Raw genomic sequence first — 25,679 nt, forward strand, 5'->3', positions numbered from 1 at the left:
GTTTATTTTATTTGTTATAAATGTTTATTGGAAGCCAATGGTAACGGTTCAGAGTATTTGCTTTTTTTTCTCATTTTTGTGAATGCTTGCACTAAAGAAAAGTAACTATATAACCTTCATATCCGGTTTCCAAGGCCAAGCCTATCGGCTTTACTATTGCTTATTTGTGTTTATTTCACATAGTTTATTACATTTCCAAAGTCCATTTTTTATCAGTTAATAGTTTGAAATGTATTTATGGTCTACTGAATATGCAAGTTCATTATTTGTTCAGCTACATATGCCGACTTGTATTTGTATCATACATGAGTTTGAATTGAATTTTTAGTGGATCTCCGTGCCAGGCATGTCAGATAATCCACCAACATTTTTCAAATGTGGTGATCTAGCAAACTTGCGTTTAACTACTTTTTGATACTTTCTTAAATGCTCTAAAATATTTATACAATATCATAGTACGTTGCTCACATATAAGCCCTTTTCAGCTTTTATAATTTATATGAAATTGTTTTACAAAAATTGCTCACAAGGTAATAACATCACCAAGTTAGCAAAAGGCCAACGGCATACCACTTTACGCAGATAATGCAGTCCTGCTGGCCAGGACTGTAATGCTTTTATGCTCTGACAGTCCTGTCAACTAATTTGGATACATATTATAGGATGAGATGTGGCCCGAAAATATCTTGACCTGTGCTACATCAAATTGTAGCATTCGACTGGGTGCTGTCAGTACTTTTAAGTATTTAAAGCGCTCTGATACCCGAAAGGGTCAAGTTCGCGCTATATAAAACCTTCAAAATAAATAAAATAAATAAACTGAGTGAAACCTGAGGCAGGGCTCACCAGAGCCATGCTGAAGGACTGCAGGTCGCTTGAAAGCGGCATAGCTATTCCATGGCTCAATTTTCTTAGACACACATTTCACAAATTAGGGGCCTGAGATTTTTGTGACGGACCAGAATCCTTAAATAAATCTACGAAAGTCTCTAGAAAGTGGAAAGATGGAGTTGATAGAATGATGTGTGACAACACCGTAGATGTACACGGCTGCATGGATACTTGAGAGTTCACATCATAGTCCTCAAAAAGACACTTTCTAGAGACTTTCGTAGATTTTATTTAAGGATTCTGGTCTGTCACAAAAATCTCCGGCCCCTAATTTTTGAAATATGTGTCTAAGAAAACTGAGCCTAAAAAAGCAACTCCAAGTTTGAAGGGCACGTTTTGGCTGGGTTGATGGCAAATTTGCTGCTGCTGTGTTTTCCTACTTTCCTCGCATTGCCAAACAGGAAAGATAAGTATTCAAAACTATATCTGATGCAAATGTTGACTCTATGGCGAATGAGGGTGTCTCCGTGTACAGCAGACAATGCCATCAGTGGTAGTCGGTGTCTTACACTGTGAGTGTTATAGTCACCCTCCTTATCCAAACAAATTCTCACTGTACTGTTGTAATAATGCGTGAATCGTCACTTCTAGTCCCAAACTGGACATTCCTTTCTCACATGCGTGGACTGCAGCTAGCCCAGAACGCACAGGGGGGGGGGGGGGGCGGTCTGTCGTATCCTCGACTTACCACCTCATCTTGTGAACCATTGACACCACAAAAGACCAACATTGAAAAGTTATCAACTTCTTTTTTTCTATTGATAAGAAACAACGTGTTACCAGACCACACTGACTTTCTCCACAGGAAGACATATGACACACTACGTGTGTCCAGGTATTTTCAGTTGTGCTTCCCCCACAGTTTCGAAAGATGTGTTATAAGGTCTGCAGTAATGGTCACCATGATAAAAACTTTACCTCAGTGGTCAAAGTGGAACAAAGCACAAAGAAGAAGATGGCATTTTTTTGCAAAGCCTGTTCTACTTTAAACCCCTCAGCTATCTGACTTCTACCTATGCTGTACGTAAGAAGGAATCTGCGTCGACATAAAGTTGGATCGTAGTACCTAGCTAACACATTCTCTTGTGGGCAAACAACCCAGTTTTCCATTAATGAAGTCCATCGGACTAGGCCTCGGCTCCTCACTCCAGCTGCCCTTCTATGATGGGAATCAGGAATGCCGGGTAAATAACTTCTATACATAGTAGGTTTATTGCATCAGTCCACTTCCAGCAGGTGTTTTGGGAGGAAATTGGGTCGATATCCTTTTACAGATATCAAATATTACATCTCAGAACTTCGGAGAGTCATAAATGCCTCCAAATTGTCATTCGATATTTAAGAAGAAATGGAACATCTGATCTTAGTGGTAAAGTGGCACAAAATTAACATGACCATTTTAACATTATGACTATTTTTTGGGCGTCTCATTCAACTCTCTCTGCACACCTCGATTTTCAATTCTAGACGCCTAATGATCAGTTCAGGAACTGAGACAGTTTGTCCAATTTCATTACTGAAAAGCCAGGATTTCAATCTAACAATCTCCATTGGTTTTTGGTGCAGTTCCGCGGCCCATTCCTGCCTGTCCACAGAGTTATTTGATACGAGTTTGTCCTTTAATCATCCATTCATTCATTGTATGTCTCATGACTGAATCCTTGAACAATCTCTTCGTGTCCCTGCCATGTGCGGCCATCTCTTCCCAGCGGTGCATGTTTTTCTCGTTGTTTTATAGTAACCATCACATGTCATGACTAGGGTTCATATTGTGACCAGGACTTGGCCCACAAGCCTGGGCTCCTCCATACATAATGCAGCTTTTATGTTTGACGGAAATTCTATGAATATATAAATATCTTATCCTTTTTCCTTAGAATGAAAATTCTGGAGGAGCCCCTATTCCAGAGAAAGTAAGGATACCATTTGTCTTTTTGCATGAAATGTGCTACCCTAACTGGGTATTTTTTGGGTAGTGGTTTAGTCATTTTTCATGATCAAATGGTTTTGCTGTTGAATAATCTACTTTCTTCTCTGTTAAATGTGTTACCGTTATATCCTAGTATTATCACATTACCATGGGTGGCCGTGATGCATACAGGGGCAGATGTTACTGAAACCTGAGGGCTTCTGACTCGAGAGCCTGGGATCCTGGTTCGAGTCTCTGTGGCGCAGCGCAACATCCTGTGATTCTATGCGAATCACTTCACCTCTCCGGGTGATAAATTGTTATATAAATATACTGCAAGAGTAAAAGGCAAAACTTTATGGAAATATAGTCCCACCAAAGCGAATGTTAACAGTATTTCGGCGGCAGGAAACTGATAAGAGAAGAAGACGAAGAACATGGATTGGTATATGCAGGAAAATAGGTTCTAGCCAATAGAAATAGAGGAAAGGTGGCACGCACAGGAACCAATGAGAAGCCAGGAATTAGAGGAGGCGGGATGTAAGTCCCTTTTAAGTGTATATTAAAAACAATAGAATTCTCATAGACAGCGCAAGCGCTGTGCAGGCGAAACCTAAAAGTGGGGCAGATCCGATACCATGACACCTTTTCACATTAGTAAAAGTCCTCCCAAACTCCAGCGGTGTCTGATTTCTACATTTCTATTTACTCCCTGTGTGCAGATGGGCTGTCCCGCTCTGCACTATCCACTGTCGGTGCAATGGCTTCTCTAGGCAGCACCTCTTCTGCGGGGCCAGAAATTCAGTAGCGGCGATCGGAGACCTCATGAAAGCTTGGCTTGCTTGGGCCCGAGGGTTCAAGAAGACTAGAGCCAAACCAGGCCCATACCAAGAGCCGAGCCCACTACAGTGGCTCACCATCCCACCTCTACTGGGGACCTAGACTTGGCATAGGGGGAGTTTACATGCTGAGGGTGGGTCCGAGGGTGTGGGCTCCGAACCTTTTGTAGGCTAAATTCTCTACAACATAGACAAGTTTAAATGTGGACATTGACTTAATTAAGCTGGGCACTACAAACCCTTAAAGCCCATAAAGTGCTATGGCAGCTCATAAATTAGTCTTTTCCCTGTCAACCTCGCTGCAAGGCAGATCACGATCTGTAAGAAAGAGGCATCCTAAAATCTTCTACCAGCACTGCTTTTTCTGTTGCTGAAGATTCAGATATGATGTGTCTCGCACATGGAATATTTCTCTGCCTGTCCCTGCCTTTCATTTCTGTGCCTGCCAGAAACATGCATCACTTACCTGGCATGAAAGCATGCATAATACATTTCTACAACACACATGGAAATTCCTTATTAAGTATCATTGCTTGCATTAGCACACTTTTGTGTTCTAATTCTCTGGGACACTTGATTCTGTTATTATATCACTGTTCATGGTGCTTGTAATTCTTTGAAGCCCATGCTTGCTTGTAAACTCCTCTCAACACCTGCTTCTTTTATTTTTTCTTACCATACACTTGTAAGAAATAGCTCCTACATATTTGGAACGAATGAATTACGCTGTGGGTTAGCCCACTTGTGTGTCCTAACTGTTCAAAGAATAGGAAAATGTTGTGGTACAACGTGTTATCCTCCCCTTAAAAGGTTTTTTGAGGTGTATCATGGCCAAAAGTAAGTGCTGCTGAAACTTTTGCCCTCCAAATAGACCACTCTGAATCTTAGATCCAGAAACTTTTGCACACCCCATGTCCCATGCATTTTGCAGATCTGTTGCACACTGTCATGTTTTGAATACAACCAGCACTACCACGTTTTCAAAACTATTGGATCTGGTTTGCCGACTGATTTTAAAACATTTTTTGGATACATTCCTTCATTTTTAGTTCTTTGTTTTAAAATCTGTTTGATGGAATTTCAACTTCTCTTATTGTGGGTTTGTGCAATTTTTCCTGAAGAAGTAAAAATCAAAATGAATGAAACCACACCATTTCCGACTGAATATCAATACCACAAAGTTATTACATTCTGTCTTGGAGTAGAACTGCTTTCCAAGCTAAGTGCAAATTGGACTTTGTGTTTTTTCAAACTTCAACGTCCTGGAGTGAGATCTGTGCTTTAGTTGTTGAACTGTTTTAAAACTGTCCTTCTGAACAATCCTATAGAACAACAAGCTTTGCTTCCTATTGATTTGCTGGGAAGTAGTCTGACCAATTAAAGAGCATCATGCATATGATGCAATTACCCATTGTGAAAACTTCTATGTACGAGTCTTCGCCTGTACTGACACATGCCAACATGTGTGAGACCAACAATCTCACAATTGCCGGATACTTTTGATATTGCTTCATGAAGTGCTTCCAGAGCTGTTCAGCCTATGATGCTGTATTCCTCTGCAATGTTAACATCTTCATGTTTCTGTCATGTCCTGTCCAGAGTATCAGTGGTTGGAGAGTACTAGAATCACCACACTTAGCTCTCATATTTACAGATTTTTTCTGTTAAAGTGGGTCCTGAAAAACAACATCATCCCTCTTCGATGCTGTAAGTTTGAAAGTTTTCACAATGATGTGAACTCTCTAAAAGAAGAGAAATGCAATCAACTTCTGTGTGCCTACATAGCTTCCTTGAGCCAGGTTTCTTATTTGTAATTACTTTTGTATTTATTTTTGTCTTTAGCACCAGGCCGCATAGTAAAATTAGGCAGATTACATTTTGTCATTTTGCTTAACTTTTCTGGTATATATTAATGCGTGAAGTAGGATGGGAGGGAAAAATAAGTGTGGTCTCATTTTAATTTCCATAGGACCTTTACTTGAACCTGCAGCCCAAAGCACTGGACGGATTTACACCAGATTTGGCAGAAAGGAAGATTTTGTTTCGCAGATCACGCTTTCAGTTATTTGGTGTAAATCCGTTCAGTAGTTGTTGGGAAATTTAAGAAAATTAAGTTAGTGATATGTGTGGACTCGGGTCCTTCGCGATTAATCACAAAAGATGACGAGCTTGTGCAGGGAAATGCAGAGCTCTGATTGGCTGCCAACACTTTAACCAGGAAGTGTTGGCAGCCATCTTAGGACTCCGATTCAGCCAAGTCCCCCTAAAATTTTAGAAAAAGAAAAAGAGTCAGGGTAGGAATACCGTGACCCCCAATCCTTGGTCTTGGGTTTCCTCTGGAACCCTGCCACAGCATGAAAGCTTATTAAAAAAAAAAAAAAGAAATCCTGCAAAATTGACATTTGTGGCACAAAAAGAAACTGCGCGTGTTCCCGCTCTTTTTTCCAAATGGGCCCCGGGGAATTTTTTTAAATAAGGAGGGGACGCACAGGGCACCTCCTAAGACTTGAGCCCCGGGGACCACTGACTTTATTAATAACAAAGGAGGGGAGTGCATGAGGCCCCTCTCAACGGCTCTATAGGCGCCGGGGACCACCACCTCCCCGGGGCTAAATAACACAAAATGGGGGAGGTCCCGCGGCCCTCCATGGCCAGGGGACCACCACCTCTCCGGGGCCAAATGCATTTTGACAAGAATTGGATAGGGGCCACGCAGCCCCCCTCTTGGGCCGTTCTCGGCCCCAGAGACTACCCCCTTCCCGAGGAGGCCTGTGCACAAGAAAGGATAGGGGCCACCCGGCCCCCCCTCCTGAAGCTATACATGGCCCAGTGACTGTCACCTCCCAGGGCTGGCTCCTGCTAGGTCCCAGGGTGCCCCCCTCACCCCCCCCCCCCCCTCCCTGGGACATAGCTGTTTGAATATACTTGGCGCAAGCTTTGAGAGCTCCCGCAAAGCACAAGCAAACACTCCGGTTCCAGTGGGCGGGACCAGTCAAAGTGCTCCCACCCGCTGGAAGCAGAGGTCTCAACTCTTTCCCAGCCCACAGACATACGGGCAGGGAAAGAGATTAAACAGCTTGCTCCTGCATGAATGGAGCTGCTTTTCAGCAGCTCTCTCTGTGCATAAGCAATGCCGGCTACCATGGGAGATGGGGAGACGGCTGGGACCGGGAGGGCCTGGAGGCTTCCCCTGCTGTCCCAGGGATAGTGTGAAGGGAGCAGAAAGAGGCAGAATTAAGGTCAGAACCGAGCAGAAAGGGCAAGATAAAGGTGAGCAACGAGCAGAAAGTGGCAGAAAAAGGGTCGGCAGCGACAAGAAAGAGGCAAGATAAAGGAGAGAAACCAGCAGAAAGAGGCAGAATAAAGGTCAGAAATTAGCAGAAAGAGGCACAATAAAGGTCTGTATGAGAAGAAAAAGACAAAATAAAAGAAGCAAGCAGGAGGCAGAATAAAGTCCGCAACGAACAGAAAGAGGCAATATCAAGGTGAGAAATGGGCAGAAAGAGGCAGAATAGGGGTCATAAATGAGCAGAAAGAGGGATAAAAAAGGTGAGAAACCAGCAGAGAGAGGCAAAATAAAGGTCAAAAGCGATCAGAAAGAGGCAGAATAAAGGTCAGAAACTAGCAGAAAGAGGCTAAATAAAGGTCAGAAACTAGCTTGCTGAGACCTCGTTGGAGGCCCAGCCCCTTTCTCAACCACTCTGTAACTGGGCCTCCTGGCGCACCACTGGTTGGATGATGAAGTCCTCTTGGCTGCTGAGGGTCGTTGGGGGCCAAGAACCCCTATTAGTTGCCACAATTAAGTCTTCCACAGCGGAATTGCTGAGACTAGGGGTGAGGGCGCTGATGAGCTCCTCTGTTGGGTTAGATGAGTTTTTGCCAAACTCTGTGTTCCAAGTGGAGCGCAGAGTCACAAAACTCTCTATACTCCGCCAGAAGAGTGGAGTTTACCTCCCACCCCTAGTTACCATTCACAGACCCACTAAGAGACTCAGGCACCCACTCCCAGGGTCCACTCACAGACCCACTCAGACATTCACTGCCACACAATAATTGAGCCTTGAGTCTGACACAATACTTCTGAACTCTTTGCCACGCCCTGCCTCACCTTCACATACACACAACGCCTCACAATTCATTTCCCACAATACCTCAGCATTAAGTGTCAGACCATACGACAACCTCCAGTACTGCTCAGTACTTCATTATCACACAGTACCTCAGAATTCATTTCCACACAATGCTTCATCTTTAACTCTGACTTTACTTCGGGCTTCAGTTTCACACAATAACTCGCCATTCAGTGTAGTACAATACCTCAACATTCAGAATCACACAATACCTCTGCCAAAGGTGTCACACATTATCTCTATTAGTCATGTAGTTCCGAAGACTATGCACTATATTGTCTTCCTAGCGCTTATATCCGGGTTTGATGTGTGTTACTGGCATTGTGTGTTGTTAAGTGAATGTTTTTCACAATTCTAACAATCTTATTTGGAGAACACAGATAGCCCATGCCCCTCCTCTTTAAAGTTACTTTTAAATATTACCTGTTATGACTAGTGCTACTGGTTCTGAAAAGCAGTGTCCTTTGTGATGCTTGTTACTGGCCTAATAATGACTTTAGAAATGCACCATCTCACACAATGCACCTCAAAAATCCTCAGGGAGGTCCCCTTCTCTGGCTTGGCTCTAATTAGCCTTCATGACGTGCGGCTCTGGTTTGCAGCTTGTGACACCCACATTTGGTGAGACCTGCCAACTCACACTGTGCCACTCTGTGGTACGTGGTTTCCTCGCTCATCACACGACCACCAGCTGAAGCTATGCAATTGCACAGTTAGCTGCAGGGTGAGCTGGAAACCCTTTTAGGCAGCCGGTCTCCAGCTTGTGTGTGACTACTAACCCTCTGCATGCGCTCCATTCAATCTGTGGGAGGGGGAGGCCAGGGCGGTATATTCCATTCAGCACGCAAAATTTGCAAAATTTGGCTAATTTCACGTTCCGCGGAGAATGTGGAATTGCCAAAAATTCCGCAATCCGCTTGTTTCCGGAATTTTTTGCTTGTTCATGCGTTCAAAAGGCATGTTCGCCAGATATTTCCCCCCGAGCACGCAAACAGCATTCGCGAACAGGGAAAAAGCATCGCGAACGGGCGGAACAAGTGTGTTCGCGGAACTGTGGGTTCTCGCTGAGATTTTTTACCGTTTCACAGAGCTTTGCGTAGCACGACTATGCAAATTCCACCTATTCGTGGTGGCTGTTTTGCAGGGCTTCGGGTCCAAGGCCTTACATGGGACAGTCTAACCCGCATCTATCTCCCTGTAAGATCACACAGTGAGAATTATTGTAGGGTAGGCCGCTCTGTTTTGGACGTTAAAAGTTTTATTTCAGTTCTGATGGATATTACTGCGACAATGAGTTTTGGATTAAACCATCTTTCGCAACTCACCCAAAAAAATCCTCGGGGGCGACCCCTCGTCTCTGGATCAGCCGCCATCAACACCCGCCACCCCGGGGCTGCTGTTTGCAGTAAATATCAGCCTCATTTTTAAACGCTGGCCGGTATAACCACAGCTTCTTCACTGTCGCCTGGGCGTCGGCCCTCCGTCCTACAAAAACTCAGCCAACATTGTTGCACAGCGCCACATAATTTCACTTTCCTCAGTCCTCGGGCCTCAGTCATCCAGCGCTCAGTGCCACGAGTTACCTCGGAGCCCCGCGCGGCTCGGATCCCCGGCGCTCGCGCCAGAGGAATGCTGCAACAATCACCGCATGTTAATGTCACAACATGCATGCGGCGAGCGCGCTGACACCGCATTCATGGCGCTGCGCTCCAGCCCTGCATTTGAAGTCGTCCCAGTGGCATATGCAGGAAATCCTGCCTGGGGTTTTGACTTTACCACCATTTCCTGAAGGTGTGATGAATTGAGCAATACATTACTGGCACTCCTTTCAGCGAAACTCGAGTTTCCTGCCGTTGATTATCCGGTGTGGGCATAAAACTGCCCCCTGTTCTCTCCTGGCCTTGCTTCTCGCCTGTGGCTGGAGTTAGTGGAAGGACGCCGAGGGCCTGCATATTTTCCCGTGTGCTTTTAGAGTTGAATGGAGAAGGAGCATTTTTTTGGTGTCTGTGGCCGTGCTGTGCAGTGTTGTTTGTGGGGCCTTTTCCGTTCAGACTGGGCCAGGTGAAGAGTCTTCATGTTAGGAGCTCATTCGTGTAAAATCAGTGCTTCAAGCGGAGGAAAAATGTGTGTTTGACCTACGCCAAAGAGGCGCAACGAGGAGTCCTTTCACAGAGGCGTGGCCTATGCCATTAAAGGTGTGAGGTAACGGGTGTGAACTAGAATCTACTGCTTCACACAACGAGCCACCTGACCAGCATTTGGGTGCCTCTCTGAGTTTTCTGTTATTGCATTCAGAAATAGCACAGAAGAACAAACGTAAGTACCCCAGGCGTATTGGTTTTGTCAACACATCTTATTCACATCCAGGGCCACTAGAATTCTGCGACAACGAAGGACCAGATTATGTGGCAAGACCGACTAAATTATGCAGCGAGAAAAGGAAAATGATGTGGCATAATGCAGCACATTTTTTGATAGTATTCATTATTTCAACATTTTTACACCTGAAAACAGTGTCTAGTGTAAGAGTGTTGTTTTTGCATTTGTCACCCCAAGTGGGACGGGTTTACTCAGACGTGAGTCCTGTGCTCACTAAGCCACTGGAGTCAAGCTATCCTGGCTGATAGCCAGAAACCGGTCCTAGGAAGCTTGATTCCGGTCCAGGGAAGACATGGCTTGGCAGTTCGGGCTGGACTGCTCCCATGAGGCACAGGGTCAAGACTGATTTGCATATGGCCATGTCTGAACTGGGGAGGTGTGGTGAGCAAAATAACAATGGATTAAACCCAGATCTGTGACTGGGGGTGAATATTTTGCCATTGTGCAACATCCCATCCATCAATTGTTGTTTTTGCTAGTGTAAGAGTTCACCTTAATTAGTACCAATTTAACACCCAAATACAACAATTGGCAACTGAAAGAAGACCACTTTTTGCTGCGCTAGAACCTGAGCTGCAATATTTTTTGTACCTTTTGATCCGTTTGAACTAGAAACATTTCTTTTTTGTGTGAAAATCTGCAGATTATGTGACAGATGATGAATTATGTGGCAAGTGTAGCAAATCCATAATTATGCGAACATGGCAGCAGAATCGCTTAATTCCAGTGGTAGTATCTATGATATTAGATGGTAGATGGTCAGATTGTTTTTTTATTCACGAGGAGATTAAGTGAGCTGCCCACAATCACAGGATGTTGAGCCGGTGCCGGGACTTGAATCTAGTTCCTCCATTGCAAACTCGGCAGCTCTGGCTGTTACACTACATCGACTTCATATTACCAGGAGTGGAGCTTGTCACGGGACATCCTATATACAAGTGCATCAAAGCTTCTGTCTTAAGGTAAATGCCAATAATCAGGGCGATGGTAATGAGTCAGAAGTTGCTACTTGTGAATAGAAGCGACCCAGAGTTTTTCCATTTGTGTGTTTACCTTGTGTAACTAATTTCATTTATTTTAAACTCATTCAGAAAGTGTAACCTTACAGCCATCACAAAAGATAAGCAGTCTTTCTTAGATTTCAACTCTTTACTTTAAATCATTTGCAAGACTCCTTGGCACCCTTCACATACGCATATGTGATCGCTGACAGCCTTTTATTATTATTATTATTAAATGAAATTTATAGCGCGCTCAGCTTACCCGGGGGCATCCCGGCGCGAAACAGACCAAAAAGGAGAAGCTCAATCAAATCACTACTGTGGGAACAAGTAGGTCTTAAGAAGTTTCCTAAACAGTAGGATCTTGGGCTCTGAGCGGATCTTAAGGGGCAGAGAGTTCCACAGGGACGCCACCTGCACAGAGAAACGCCTGCCCCCGGAACGCGCTCTCCTTACTCTCGCTGACTGCAGAAGATGTTTTTGGTCCGAGCGCAGAAGACGTGGGGGCTTATAAGGACGGGCCATGTTAAAAAGGATCGGGGGGCCCTTACCATGCAAAATGTTGTGGGCTGTGCATAGCGCTTTAAATTTCACCCGTTCCTTCACGGGATGAATGAATTTACAGTTTTAAGCCTGCCAGAAATTAGCAAATAAATTCCTGGCAGGTGTCCAGTTCTGCACCATGATGGCCGAGTTTCTACACTGGTAAGTTCCACTCATGGAGTGGGAAAGTGGGCTCTTCGAGGCGTGGTCAGACTTGAAAGTTTGAGCAGTCAAAAATACCTCTCCCCTCCCCCCTCCCCTCCCCCCCCCTCCTCCACTTCCATCCTGGATGAGATTGGATTCTTACTCCAGCCGAGAGCAAACATCAGACATGTCAGAAGTTATTTCTGGGCCTGGGCCATCTCATTCAAGTGGCCCTTCAAAGGACGAGAACCTGTTTCAAGATGTAAAGATGTGTCCTGTTTCGACTGAGAAAAATATGGCTAGTCAGCATCAGGTGGAATTAGCCTGGTTAACTCTCATGTCATAATAAAGACGCCAGTTAAAAAAAAAACATTGCATCATTAATGTGGAGTCCTAAAAAACACCAGAGCCAGGAATGAATGACCCCTCTCCCCCTACCACATACGCCCTCTGATGGGACTGGATGGAGTAAATCTCTTTCCAGCATGAGAGGGAGAATGCATCACCCCCCAGATGTTGAGTTGCTGTAGGGGGAACTGGTATCTGCCCTGGGAATAATTTCTCCACTCTCGTCGGAAAAATCAGATAGTGGAAAGATAGTTTTGGAAGTCTCTGTCTTAATTCCACGAGGCAGAAGTTTTCTTGCTCAAAACGTTAAACAAACCTTTCTTGCCAGCACAGCCTGTGTATATGCCTTTTTTAAAGTTCCCCCAGGCTAGGAGTCGGGTGAGCTGGTCCGAAGACCTGCAGGCTTGTGGCAAACTGAGCCGGTCCATTTTCCTCGCTCTTAGGAAGGAGGATTACATCTGTTCACTTTAATAAAGCGCTTGGAGGCAATTCAGCTAGTGGTGCACAATCTATTAATAGATAATCGTGTCCCCTTGCAAACACAACCCTCCCTTACCATGGCCTCGGTAGCCAGTGTTACCACTGCTCACTCGATGGGAACTCATGTTCCGACCTCAGAAGAAATGAAGGCCAAGTTGGCCTTGCCAGGCTTCAAACTCATGACATCACATCACCACATGTCTCAGCAGCGAGCATTTAGACAACTTTGCCATACTGCTAGCTATTTGTTTGTGTACATTATAGTATTTTAGCACAATTTACATTGTTTGATCTAAGAAAGAAAACCAATTCACGAGACAATGGTATCTCACATTTGCAAACACAATCGCAGAGTGTAATTTTTCAGTGCATTAGCCAGTTTGATAATGTGGTCCACGCGCCATTTACCTGTTGAGACAGACACCACCCATGTAGCAACTGGTTTGTAAATTATGTACGTGATATGCACTATTGCCTCACAGTGCAGGACGCTGGCGTCCGAGTACCTGATTATGAGCAGGGCCACTGGAATTATGCAATTGTGCGGCTGCAGCGCTTTTCACAGAATTAGATATTTGCCGCATTTGCACATAATCCATGATCCAACGGCAGATGTAAAAAAAATAAAAAATAATAATCTTTCTAGCCCAAACCGTGAAAGGCCCTTTCGAAAGGTTGACTGATCCCCTTTCTGTAGCTTATTGATCTATTTGGGTGTTCAACTGGTACTAAAAAGGTGCACTTAATGCTAGTGCTAAGAAGTGTAAAAATTACAAAATAATGAAGTAATACAATCACAAAATGTGCCTCATAATTTGTCTTTTCTAGGTGCATAATTTTCTCAACCCTCTCGCATAATTTGGCCCTCCCCTGCCGCATAATTCCAGTGGCCCTGATTATGAGTCGTGCAGAGCAGTATCATAGGGTGGTGGGGCACTCCACCCAGTCACCACTGGCCTGGTGGTCCAGCACCCGGAATATCCAGGTGTGCAAACGTCTGGCCTGACTTTACCAGCTGAAGAATGTGACCAGTGAATTCACATGAGAAGTGGCCTGCACGAGTTACCTTGGTTCCTAGCCCCACCCAACGCTCTTCTGCATTTTGGCCTGCTCACCTGTCACCAGGCACCCCCTGCGTCTCACTCCCCTGTGCTGTCTTCCTGCCCCCCAAACCAAAGCTGCACTTACCACCTGCTCCTAGCAGGCGCTATGTAGGAGTGGTGGTCGACTGGGAACGGATATTGCTGTACATAATGACACCTGGAAACACTCTGTGCACAGCTTGTAACTCCATTGTAATGGTGGATGTTACCGCACGGTACCGGTGTTACCGCGTGGTACTGGTGGTTAAGGGTGCAGAGTTTCAATACCACCAGTACCTTGGTGCTCCTACGTGGGCCGAGCGGGGCGGATGAAGAGCACCACAAAGTTTGAAATTGAAGACCGTATTTTGTTTGGAATTTATAATGTTACTCTACACTTTTAGTTATTTGAATTTTGTTTCACAATATGACATATAAAGATATAGGTAATTGCGAGGCTGGACCCAATGTCCCTCTCTGGCATGAACCTACAATAGTTTAGTATATATCCATGGGCTGTAGTAGAAGTTACCTAGCGCCTTGACCGTGGTAAGTGAGTACTCAGAACCGTAAAGGGTGCATTGATTCTTGAGAGCTCAAATATTAATAAAGCTTCGTACATATGGGTATGACATGTTATTTATAATAACATGTTATACATATGGCTATAACAAGCCATCACACATGATATGCTAAGTTGTATATACATCTATCTACCTACCGATCTGCCTATAAGGATATAACATTATGTAATGTCTTATGTCCATTTCTATATATTTCCCTTTTCAGTGCTCTGTAAATCACTCTATTTCCCTTAATGTGACATGAAACCCATTAAACCACCCCTTACCTTCTCAATCACCTTTTCTGTGCATTCACGTCTCTATGGGGTGGGCCTGCACCATAACGCACTACAATTTACCCCCTACACTTCGAAATGCCTGTAACCCCCTGATGACGTGCTTTCGTGCAACAGCCACACATTTGAGCGACCGTCGATTCTGCATTTGCCATCTTGTTTTTCGTGGAGGTTGTCTATATCAAAGCCTGCGGGACCGGATCCACCTCTGATATAAGATATCGCAGGGATGGTCGCGTATGGATCATAGAGGGTGTCGCAGTAACCACAGATGGCGCAGAGATGGTGCGGATGGATCATAGGGTGTGTCGCAGTAACCACAGATGGCGCAGGGATGATGCGGATGGATCATAGAGGGGTGTCGCTGTATCCACAGATGGTGATGGGGTGGAGATCTTCACAAGTCCATTAATTCCATAACTGGATCATGTCCTGGAGGCGCTGAGCATCTCCACCTTCCATCTGCCCCAATCCTATTTATCCGCTGGTTTCTGCGGGGATCAATTTTCTCATATTTGGTTAATTACAAGATTTGCAATCTGTGCCTAACGAAGCAGGTGGCGTGCTCTACGGCCATGTGTAGAGGAATCCAAAATGATTGCCTCCTGCGCTCCTGGCCTTGAAGTTCTGGCCATGGGCCTGCATGAGAGGGGCTACTCCAGACCGAGGGATTGCAAATTAAGTTTTGTGCATTCGGTCAACTTCATCGGTCACCTAGAGACAATTCGCAGGTTTTTGTGAGGATGCAGTTTTTTATTTATTTGGAGATGTTAAAAAAAATCCTCTCTTGTAGCATAATAATGTATCGTGTAACGGTGCAGGAATGCAGCAGCGACTATAGATTGTGTTGTGACTCTTTCATGGCGAATGCTCCAGTTTCCGTTATATTTGAGAGGAAAGCGTGTCTCACTTTTGAAACGTGTACCCTAGAGATTCTCTCTTCAATGCTAAATTAATGTTTTCCTAGTTACAATATTGTTGCTCCCTCTTCCAGAACAGGTCACAGATTGGAGTGTTCATCCACCAAGATGCCAGGATTACTGGAAGTGACGTCATGCAGCTTTTGCCTATGACGTCGCGGTTAGTGATGTCTCATGGCCTGTGGCCCCACTGACCATCTGGTGGCAATACCACCTGACCTTCATCTGCAGTCACGGCACCGGAATGTGTAATATTAATAATCATAACCGAAAAATATATCGAATCAGATACATACTTTATTTCCCAACCATATGTTGGTCAAAGTCTGGAATTTCAAAAGTGGTTAGTCCAGGGTTCTCTAAATTCGATATTTAAGGGCGGGATCCTTGCCAGATTTTTAGCATATCCTATTTTAGATAAATGTTATCTTAAAAATCTATCATGGGTCCGGCCCTGCAGGACCGACTTTGGATAAACCTGGTCGGGTCTGTAGAACTCCTTTTTAACCGGTTTGCCAAAGGAGATTAGTGCAGTGCAACACGTTTCAGTTTGTTTCTGTGCCTCGACCACGTACTCATCCAAGGATCCCCTTAACCTCATCAATGGTGATGACGGCTCCCGGCCGTCATGAGTCACGGTGGGCGTGTGCTGGTGACGGCCTGGAGCCGTCATGACCACACCCGCGATTGGAATGCTCAGCACTGCGGCGGAATTCGCGGTGCAGTGATGAGGTTAAGAAAGGATGACAGGTAAAGGTTAGTACAGTGTAACAAGTGTCAGAACCTGTTTCTGTGCCAAGATGGGTAAAGGATAGTGCAGCGTAACAAGTTTCTGTGCTAAGATGGGTAAAGGATAGTGCAGCGTAACAAGTTTCTGTGCTAAGATGGGTAAAGGATAGTGCAGCGTAACAAGTTTTAGGACATGTTTCTGTGCCAAGATGGGTGAAGGATAGTGCAGCGTAACAAGTTTCTGTGCCAAGATGGGTAAAGGATAGTGCAGCGTAACAAGTTTCAGCACATGTTTCTGTGCCAAGATGGGTAAAGGATAGTGCAGCGTAACAAGTTTCAGGACATGTTTCTGTGCTAAGATGGGTAAAGGATAGTGCAGAGTAACAAGTTTCTGTGCCAAGATGGGTAAAGGATAGTGCCGCGTAACAAGTTTCAGGACATGTTTCTGTGCTAAGATGGGTAAAGGATAGTGCAGAGTAACAAGTATATGTGCTAAGATGGGTAAAGGATAGTGAAGCGTAACAAGTTTCTGTGCTAAGATGGGTAAAGGATAGTGCAGCGTAACAAGTTTCAGGACATGTTTCTGTGCCAAAATACGTAAAGGATAGTGCAGCCTAACCAGGGTAAAGGATAGTGCAGCGTAACAAGTTTCAGGACATGTTTCTGTGCTAAGATGGGTAAAGGATAGTGCAGCGTAACAAGTTTCAGGACATGTTTCTGTGCCAAGATGGGCATGTAAAGGATAGTGAAGCGTAACAAGTTTCAGCACATGTTTATGTGCCACGGTGGGTAAAGGATAGTGCAGCGTAACAAGTTTCAGGACATGTTTCTGTGCCAAGATGGGTAAAGGATAGTGCAGCGTAACAAGTTTCAGTTTTTCTGAGCTTTGATGAAGTACTTACCCAGAGAGCCCCTTATGAAAGGATAACGGGTAAAGAATAGTGCAGAGTACCAAGTCTCGGTACACGTTCCTGTGCCTCGAGTCATTTTTTCCAATTCCAGCACTGGATCGAATACAATAGCTTAGGGCAGAACGACAGGCAGATATTCAGAGTTAGCTTGGTTCGAGCACCACCGTCCAGGTCGAAGTTGCTTCAGGGGGGAGGGGGAGGCAGCTCAGAGTAGCTGAGTAGCACAGGAGGTGCTGGCGCTAGGCATGGGCAGCTGCCCAGGGACTGGCACTGAGCCTACCAGCATGGGGCACCACACCGGTGGTGTGTCCTGTTGTTTCCCTAGCAATCAATTTGGAAGAAAGGTGCAATTAGGATCCTCGCTGCCGGACTCGGCATCTCGTTGGGGGGCAACTCGGAGATCCTAAGCATGTTATTTCGCAGACCCTCTACTATCTGAAAATGATTTTAACTTTGTGACGCTGTCGTTTCAACGTAAGTCTGCGTGTACTCTATTGGAATTTCGGGTGTGTCTGCGCTGTTACACTAGGCATAACCGTTTATGTGACCTATATTACAAAAATGATTCTTTCTGACCTTCATTAATACTTTTTTATTATACTGTACAGCGGAAACCCCGTTATGACACCAGAATAGCAACATGTTTGCCAAATACTGCAAGGATTCGAGCGGCTGGTTTTCATGCAGTAGTTTGCCACTTTACTAGTGTTCCTACGTTTTACTTGAGGGAAGGATTACACAGATTGATGCAACAAACTCTTAAACCCTCTGAGTTATCTTGCTTAGAACACAGATATGTGACTTAAACATTGCGCATGCAGTGTTCTGCAGAAGGCACGTTAACCCTCAAAGCCATTTTCTGAATCATCATACCTTTAATCTTAAATTGCATGCAGATCTCTCCAGCAAATGCATAAACCACCTGAGATTTCTAGCGGGTGTTACACCCAAGACCTGCACGATTAACCTATTTCTCTACAGCAGATGCTTAACCTACTACACTAACTCAAAGAGGCGAATTAAATACGCCAGAACAGTTTTACTAAATCTAATATTTTTGTCAATTTCCTTGAGGATCAAGTTTGTAAAGTAAAAAATAAATAATGTCTATGTGCTGGAAGAAATCAGTTGTCCCTTAGCTCTCTTCCTACACGTGATCTGTTCCTCAAGATTTTTACCCCCTCATGACTCCACCCTCTTTCATGCAGCACTTTTATTTGTAGCTTCCATTAGTCATTTTTTTCCATTTCCATCACATGTAGGCAGTGCTTTAAATGGGCCGGTACTGAGTACCGGCACTTTTTTATTTTGAGAGGGAGAGTACCGGCACTTATCAAGAAAAACGTAATACTTTTAATTGGAGCGTACCAGCACTTCTCCGGAACAAGCAGGTACTCTGGTACAGGGTACCTGCACTTCTATTATTCCATTTCAAGCACTTCATGTGGTACATGTTTAATTGTAACTTTTGGCATTTCCCCAATGAGAGTTGTCATTCATTCTCATCCTGTACCCCAAACCTGTTAGTCCCCGCCATCTTGCTCCCAATAACCTGTACAAAATAAAAATCTTCTTATGTACCTTCACTTTCTGGCCAAACCACCAAACACCTGGGCAGCCCCAGTCCACGGACCGTTGTACTCCCTTTCAGTTTCACACACACTTTCGGTTTGATAGAAAAACATAATATTTCGGTCGACCTGCATTCGGTTTAATATAGTGCTTGTGTTTCGTCCTTCGCCCACTAGAGGGCACTCCATTATTTCTTTTGAGGGATTCATTAGCGTGGAATTTCTTTTTATGGCTGCTGTGTGGGAAGAGGAAGCGCGCCCGGGAGTCTGAAAATGTCATTTCTTTTTCCAAGCGGCAAGATATATTGTTTGCGGTGACTTTTTTGTTAATATACATCCTGGACAGGATTTATGCATATTGTTCCTCGTTTACATCGTCTCGTTGACCTCAAAATACTTACATAGGAAAACATCGCGCTTCCCTGTGAGATTTTCCTGAGACTCAGAGCAACCATAACTTACACTCACGCAAAAAAAACAGAATAAAACAGAATAGACCGTTGAATAAACGATGTGCTGTGGAAGGAATGCCTACGTTTGAAACTTTCAGACCGCATCCTTTTAAGATCTGAAATGCAGTGTTGTCTGAAAGATTTTGGGGGCCCTGGGCAAAATATACTTTAAAGGCCCCTTTACAGAACAGCTTTGTATATTGCATCCAATTTTCTGCTAATTCAAGCCCCATGATGCCAAACAATATTGAATAATACTGTAAATAAAGATTAAGAGAAAGAGAGTTCCCTTGGAAGTTGGGGGCCCTGGGCAATTGCCCACTTTGCCCATGCCTTAAAACGTCTCTGACGAAATGCGCTTTAACCCCTTACACGCGGGGATAATTCCCCTGCGGTGGGGGGGGTCAGCGGCCGTGCGCGGCGCCGCGGTACTCATGACGAGTCCAGCTCGTCATGCTGCACAGTGGAGCTGGAATCGTCATGACTCCGCCCACTGCAATAGAACTCCCGCACAGGCGGGGAATTAGCCGCGCGTGGGAGTGCCGCGGCCGTTATGCTGAGCTCCACTGTGCCTCATGACGAGCTGAGCTCGTGCATTGAAAGGGTTAACCATTTAGCAACAGTCCATGCAGGGGGACATCTTGGACGATGGGATCACAGTCATGGCTACTTTTTTTAGGTTGAATCCTATCAAACAGCTGTTGTCAAAGACATCTTAGGGGCAATCTACAAGCTACCTTAAGAATGCATTAGATCAATAGCTGACAATTGACTTTGTGATTTGTAACTCATGTTTTGTGGCTTTCTATTTCCTAGCTTTATTTGCTTTAGGCTGTCCAGCTTGAGTTCATCCCTCCCATTGCCCAAGCCCTGTTTACTGTATTCTTCCACAAGCTTGCTTTCTGTAAACAGGCCTTTAAATCTTGTTCTTATCTTGTCACATTTGCTGTGCATTCAAAGACAGAGAACAAATGTCTGAGTGAGCTTGGTGTTTACTTTTCTTTCTCCGACTTCATAGTGAGAGAACGTATGTGACAATCCTGCTGAGTACCCATGTAAGAGGAGAGGGTGTAGGATTTATTTTTCTAGCACAGAAAAAAATGAACTGTCCAGTGGTATTAGAATTTGAATACAGGTCAAAATACATCAATACACTGGGTGATGAGGTGTGCACATTATTGTTATTATTATTGTGTGCAGTAAAACCGTATTTTGGTGCAAATGCAATGGTCATTTCAATTGAAAATGTGTTTTCTGTCATAGTGCGCTACCACACCATGAATACTCCACACTATGCCTCTCTACTCCACTGTATGCCACGCCCCTCCATTCTACGCGACTCCACTCTGACGTGCCACTCCACTCGAAGACACTGACACAACACGCCAAGCCACCCCACCCGACTCCACATCACTCCAATCCTCCAATCTATGCCACTCACTCCACGCCACTCCACTCAATACCCCTCCACTCCACACCCATTGCCCCTCTCCAATCAACCCTACTCCATTCTACCCAAGAGCACTCCACTCCAGTGTACGCCAATCTAGCACATTCCACTTTGCTACTATCTACCCTAATCTACTCTACTTCAATCTACCCCACCTCAATCTACCCGATCCCACTTCAATGTAACCCACTTCAGTCTACCCTACTTTATTCTACTCCAGTCTACTCCAATCCACTCCACCCCACACCAATCCACTCTACCCCACTCCACTACAATCTAGCCCACTCCACTACAATCTACTCAACTCCAGTCTACCCTACTTCACCCCACTCTTCCATAATCCACTCCACTCTACCGTACTCCACTCAAATCGACCCCACTCTACTCCAATCTATCCAGTCTACCCCACTCCAGTCTACTCCACTCCAATCTACCCCACTTCACTCGAATCGACAACACTCCAATCCACCCCACTCTATACCCCTCCACTCCACACCCATTGCCCCTCTCCAATCAACCCTACTCCATTCTACCCAAGACCACTCCACTCCAGTGTACGCCAATCTAACACATTCCACTTTGCTACTATCTACCCTAATCTACTCTACTTCAATCTACCCCACCTCAATCTACCCAACCCCACTTCAATGTAACCCACTTCAGTCTACCCTACTTTATTCTACCCCAGTCTACTCCAATCCACTCTACCCCACTCCACTACAATCTAGCCCACTCCACTACAATCTACTCAACTCCAGTCTACCCTACTCCACCCCACTCTACCATAATCCACTCCACTCTACCGTACTCCACTCAAATCGACCCCACTCTACTCCAATCTATCCAGTCTACCCCACTCCAGTCAACTCCACTCCAGTCTACTCCACTCCAATCTACCCCACTTCACTCGAATCGACAACACTCCAATTCACCCCACTCCACTCCACTCCACTCCACTCTATACCCCTCCACTCCCATTGCCCCTCTCCAATCAACCCTACTCCATTCTACCCAAGACCACTCCACTCCAGTGTACGCCAATCTAACACATTCCACTTTGCTACTATCTACCCTAATCTACTCTACTTCAATCTACCCCACCTCAATCTACCCAACCCCACTTCAATGTAACCCACTTCAGTCTACCCTACTTTATTCTACCCCAGTCTACTCCAATCCACTCTACCCCACACCAATCCACCCCACCCCACACCAATCCACTCTACCCCACACCAATCCACTCTACCCCACACCAATCCACTCTACCCCACACCACTACAATCTAGCCCACTTCACTACAATCTACTCAACTCCAGTCTACCCTACTCCACCCCACTCTACCATAATCCACTCCACTCTACCGTACTCCACTCAAATCGACCCCACTCTACTCCAATCTATCCAGTCTACTCCACTCCAATCTACCCCACTTCACTCGAATCGACAACACCCCACTCCACCCCACTCCACCCCACTCCACCCCACTCCACTCCACTCCACTCCACGCCACTCCACTCCACTCTACCACACTCCACTCTAATCTAACCCACTCCACATTAGTCCACTCCAGTCCACTCAAATATGCGCCACCCTGGGGGAGGAGCCAAGCTCGCGAGCGTAATGGTCGCCTTTTAGCTCGGCTCCCGCAGCCCTCCGGCCTGATCATGTATCCTGTATAATATCCTGTCCGGAGACGACACATTATCGGAGAATCGGAAACGGAACACCTCGCTTGTACTCACCATTTGGCCCGGAGGTTTCGACGTGCAGCGGCTCCGAAGTTGTGCCCTCCGCAAGACCGGGGCCTCCGTGGAACCTAGACCGGGACCTAGCCTGTGGGGTCCGACGACTGTCGGCCCCGGTCGAGAGAGTGAACCAATGATGAGAGCCGTTGTGCGAAAATCCCGGCGATCCTGATCCGGGCCTGCCCTGGTGACCGCGCGGCTGATGTGGGTGAGATGCACCGGGGACTGATTCTGTGAAGGGGTCCTCCCCCCGCCGCTGCTTTGACCGGCGGCCCTGGACCTCTGTGCCCGGACTCTGCTTGTTGGGGGCGCCGGTGCTGGTGTAGGCGGAGACCCGCATTGGGCGGACATCCTTTTGGCACCAAGGCTGCCATTGCTGGGAACCCCCCGGAGCTCTGTAAAGTCCTACATTTTTGAACTGTTTTTTGGGGGTCGCGGAGGGCGGCGACTGGGCTGACTTCGCGAAATGGCGGCCGACCCACTGAACCATGAATCGCCTTGTGGCGGCGGGCTTGGGTTGCCTAATTGCGCGGGGGTCCGGTCTGGTGAGCGTGAGCTTACGGTCAGAGATATCCTGGAAGCTCTGAGATCCCTGCGCGCATCCCTGGCCCCCGATGTCCCTGTGAGTCCGCCACGATCTGCCGCCATTTTGAGCAGCCGTTTCTTCTTGCCGCCCTCTTGTTTCAGTGACTCCATTGCCTCGCCCCCCTCGATTGCTGCAAGTGTTGCTGCCGCTGATCGAAGATCATTTTGTGTGCCGGTGACTTTGGAGCTCCCTGTTTTTCGAGGTTCTGACCCCGGGGACTTGGACATTGTGCCGCGGCCCTGTTCGGCTCGGATGCCTAGAAATATTGGTGGACTGCCGCCTGCACCTGCTCCGATGGCTTCGCCTTTGTCTACTACAGAGACCCCCTCGCCTTCCCAAGCGGCGAAACTGAACTCCTGTTCTTCATCACCCGTGCTGCGATTGCTGATGCATTTAAACTCTCTGCTCGGACTTTTGCTCACTTGCGGACCGATTTACCCCCCATGTCTACATGGTAGTCAACATTTTTTTCGATTGTGTGCTGGTCTTGTATTGAGTATCTCATTTTACACTGTCATGTGGTGGGTGGGATTTGTGGTTCGGAAGGGATGGGGGTGATATGCACGACTCCTGGTTGATTATTGGTATACGACTTAGTGGCGCAGTTGTTTGTACCCATGGAGCGGTAGGAGGTCCCCTCCTCTGTAAGTTTTATGGCGCTTGATGGGGTGTCGTCCTGGTCTGTTTTTGCTGCGATTGTCTGGTTGGGCGGAGGGCGGCGGCCGACCATATTGATTTCTGTTCTTATGCTCCTCCCTCCTGTTTTCTTTATTTCTGTTTCTGTTTCTTTTTGTCTCGTTCTTCTCTCATTCTTTCTTGCTATATTTCGGGTTCTGGTTTAGGGCGACAGGCACGCTGTCTGAAGGGTAGGCCATAGCCTTCTACAGGGGTGCAGGGTGGGATGGGTGGGTTGGGTTCTATTTGTTGTTTGTTTTATGGTTCTATGGCCCTTTTGTATCTCTTTATAGTAATGCCGCGTCTGTCCCTGCCTCCCGTGGTGTGTTCGGGGTGGGGTGTGTGGCGTCGTTAACCCTCCTTTTATGGTTCGGTTGCTTTTCTTCTCGATTGCTGTACCCTCACTGGTGCTGATACTCCTGTTTTCTCCTGTACTCCCGCCACGGGACGCCTGTGTCGGCGTGTCTTCTTTCTTTCGTTTTTGTATTTCATTTCTTTTTCTCATTGTTCCGTCTTGTCCTCCTCCCCTTCCCCTCTTTCCCCCCTCTTCCCCCTCTTTTCCTCGCCCCCGTCCCCCTCCCTCCTTTTTCCTAGAGGTCACTATGACGGGTTAGTTTTGATGTAATGTTTCTCCGATCCCTCTGTTCTGGCTTAGCTGTGGTTTGGGTGGTGGGCATGTAACGATGATAATGCTCAAGTGTCGATTATGTCTAAATTATCCCGATCTTCCTGTGTGAATTGTGTTGCCTCTCCTGTATTGCGGCCCCATACCCCCTTATTGTCGCTGAGGCTGGTTCTGGGACTTCGGACGTCTCTATATTGAAAGTGAGCCTGTCGTACGCCTTATCCCCATATTATAAAATTAACCTTTTTTGCTCCTGTGTCTTGGCCCTCTGGTTCCTAGGTATATTCTCCCTTTTTACGATTGTATTGCCTCTGCTTCTTGCTGATTGACTCTGTAATGTTTGCCTTGGAACTTCTGATTGCTTTACGTATTGAGGCCGGCCGATTTGGTTGTAGGCCTAGACTTGTATATCCTTTTGACGCTAATAAAGGTTTAAAAAAAAAAAAAATATGCTCCACCCCAATATACCCTGCTTCAGTCTACCCTTCTGTAATCTACCCCACCCTAATCTACTGTGTCTACTCCACTCCAATCTCCACAGTCTACCCCACACCACAACACTCCAAACTACCGCACTACAATCACCCCTCTCCAATCTATCCAACTCCATTCCAATTTGCGCCATGCCGCAGAGCATATTTTAAGGGTTGTTTTTGCTAAATCTCCTGCATTATGCATACTTCATGAAAGCAGAAGGAAGGCTTGTATGGCGATGAGGGAAGGGCCGTCTGTTGCACTCATGGAGCTGTCTGAGGTAGAAGGTGTACATAGCATGACCAATCCTGGAAACCAAATAATTTGCTTCCTCAACTACTACAGATGATCAAATGGCTAAATTATTTGGAAAGTAAACTACGCATAGGCACGCATTTCCCTTTACATTGTGACGCTTCCTTATTCTTTTTAAATTCTGTTCAGAGTTTCTCAAGTGAAAGGTATTTGAAAAATAAACCATGCCAATTATAATGAACGAAAAGTTTGAATTCAATGTATAATTTACCAGCGTACCATATGATGTGTGTTTGTTTTGGTCTTTTAACTTGTTTCTTAAAACAATACCCTACAGACAAACGTTGGTAAAGCAGACAGCTCGGCATTGGCATTGATAAAGTCTAGATCTATTTGTTTTGCCAATGCTTGCTGACTTTGGGTGTCATGCACAAACACAGAAGTCAGCTGTGTAAAATAGGACAGGCTAAATTTATACCTGGCTTTGTTTGTTCAATTTGGTACTCATTGGTAAATTACCCTTTACCCGTATAGTTTTCAAGTTCATTGGAGGCCGCAAACATGTATGTTTAAGACCACTTTGTAATTGTCTTTATATTTTTACAATATTTTTTCCTGTGCTGTTAACCATTGTTTCTCTACATTGCACCCCTTCCTACACAAGCCCTGTAAAATACTGGG

The 25,679-nt window shown here is 45.7% G+C and overlaps 1 protein-coding gene across 4 annotated transcripts in view; it reads left to right on the forward strand.

Annotated features, from left to right (window-relative positions):
* CTIF (cap binding complex dependent translation initiation factor) overlaps positions 1-25,679 on the forward strand; it is a 954,573-nt gene that overhangs the window by 324,109 nt on the left and 604,785 nt on the right. For 2 of the 4 annotated variants that reach the window (XM_078674780.1, XM_078674782.1), the window contains one exon: positions 2,769-2,804. The exons of the other annotated variants lie outside the window; for them this stretch is intronic. In XM_078674780.1, the coding sequence (XP_078530906.1) occupies positions 2,769-2,804 (36 nt within the window). The remainder of the gene's footprint in view (positions 1-2,768; positions 2,805-25,679) is intronic. 4 annotated transcript variants of the gene reach the window in all.

Source organism: Lissotriton helveticus, chromosome 2_1 (assembly GCF_964261635.1).
Source record: "Lissotriton helveticus chromosome 2_1, aLisHel1.1, whole genome shotgun sequence".
NCBI lineage: Eukaryota > Metazoa > Chordata > Amphibia > Caudata > Salamandridae > Lissotriton > Lissotriton helveticus.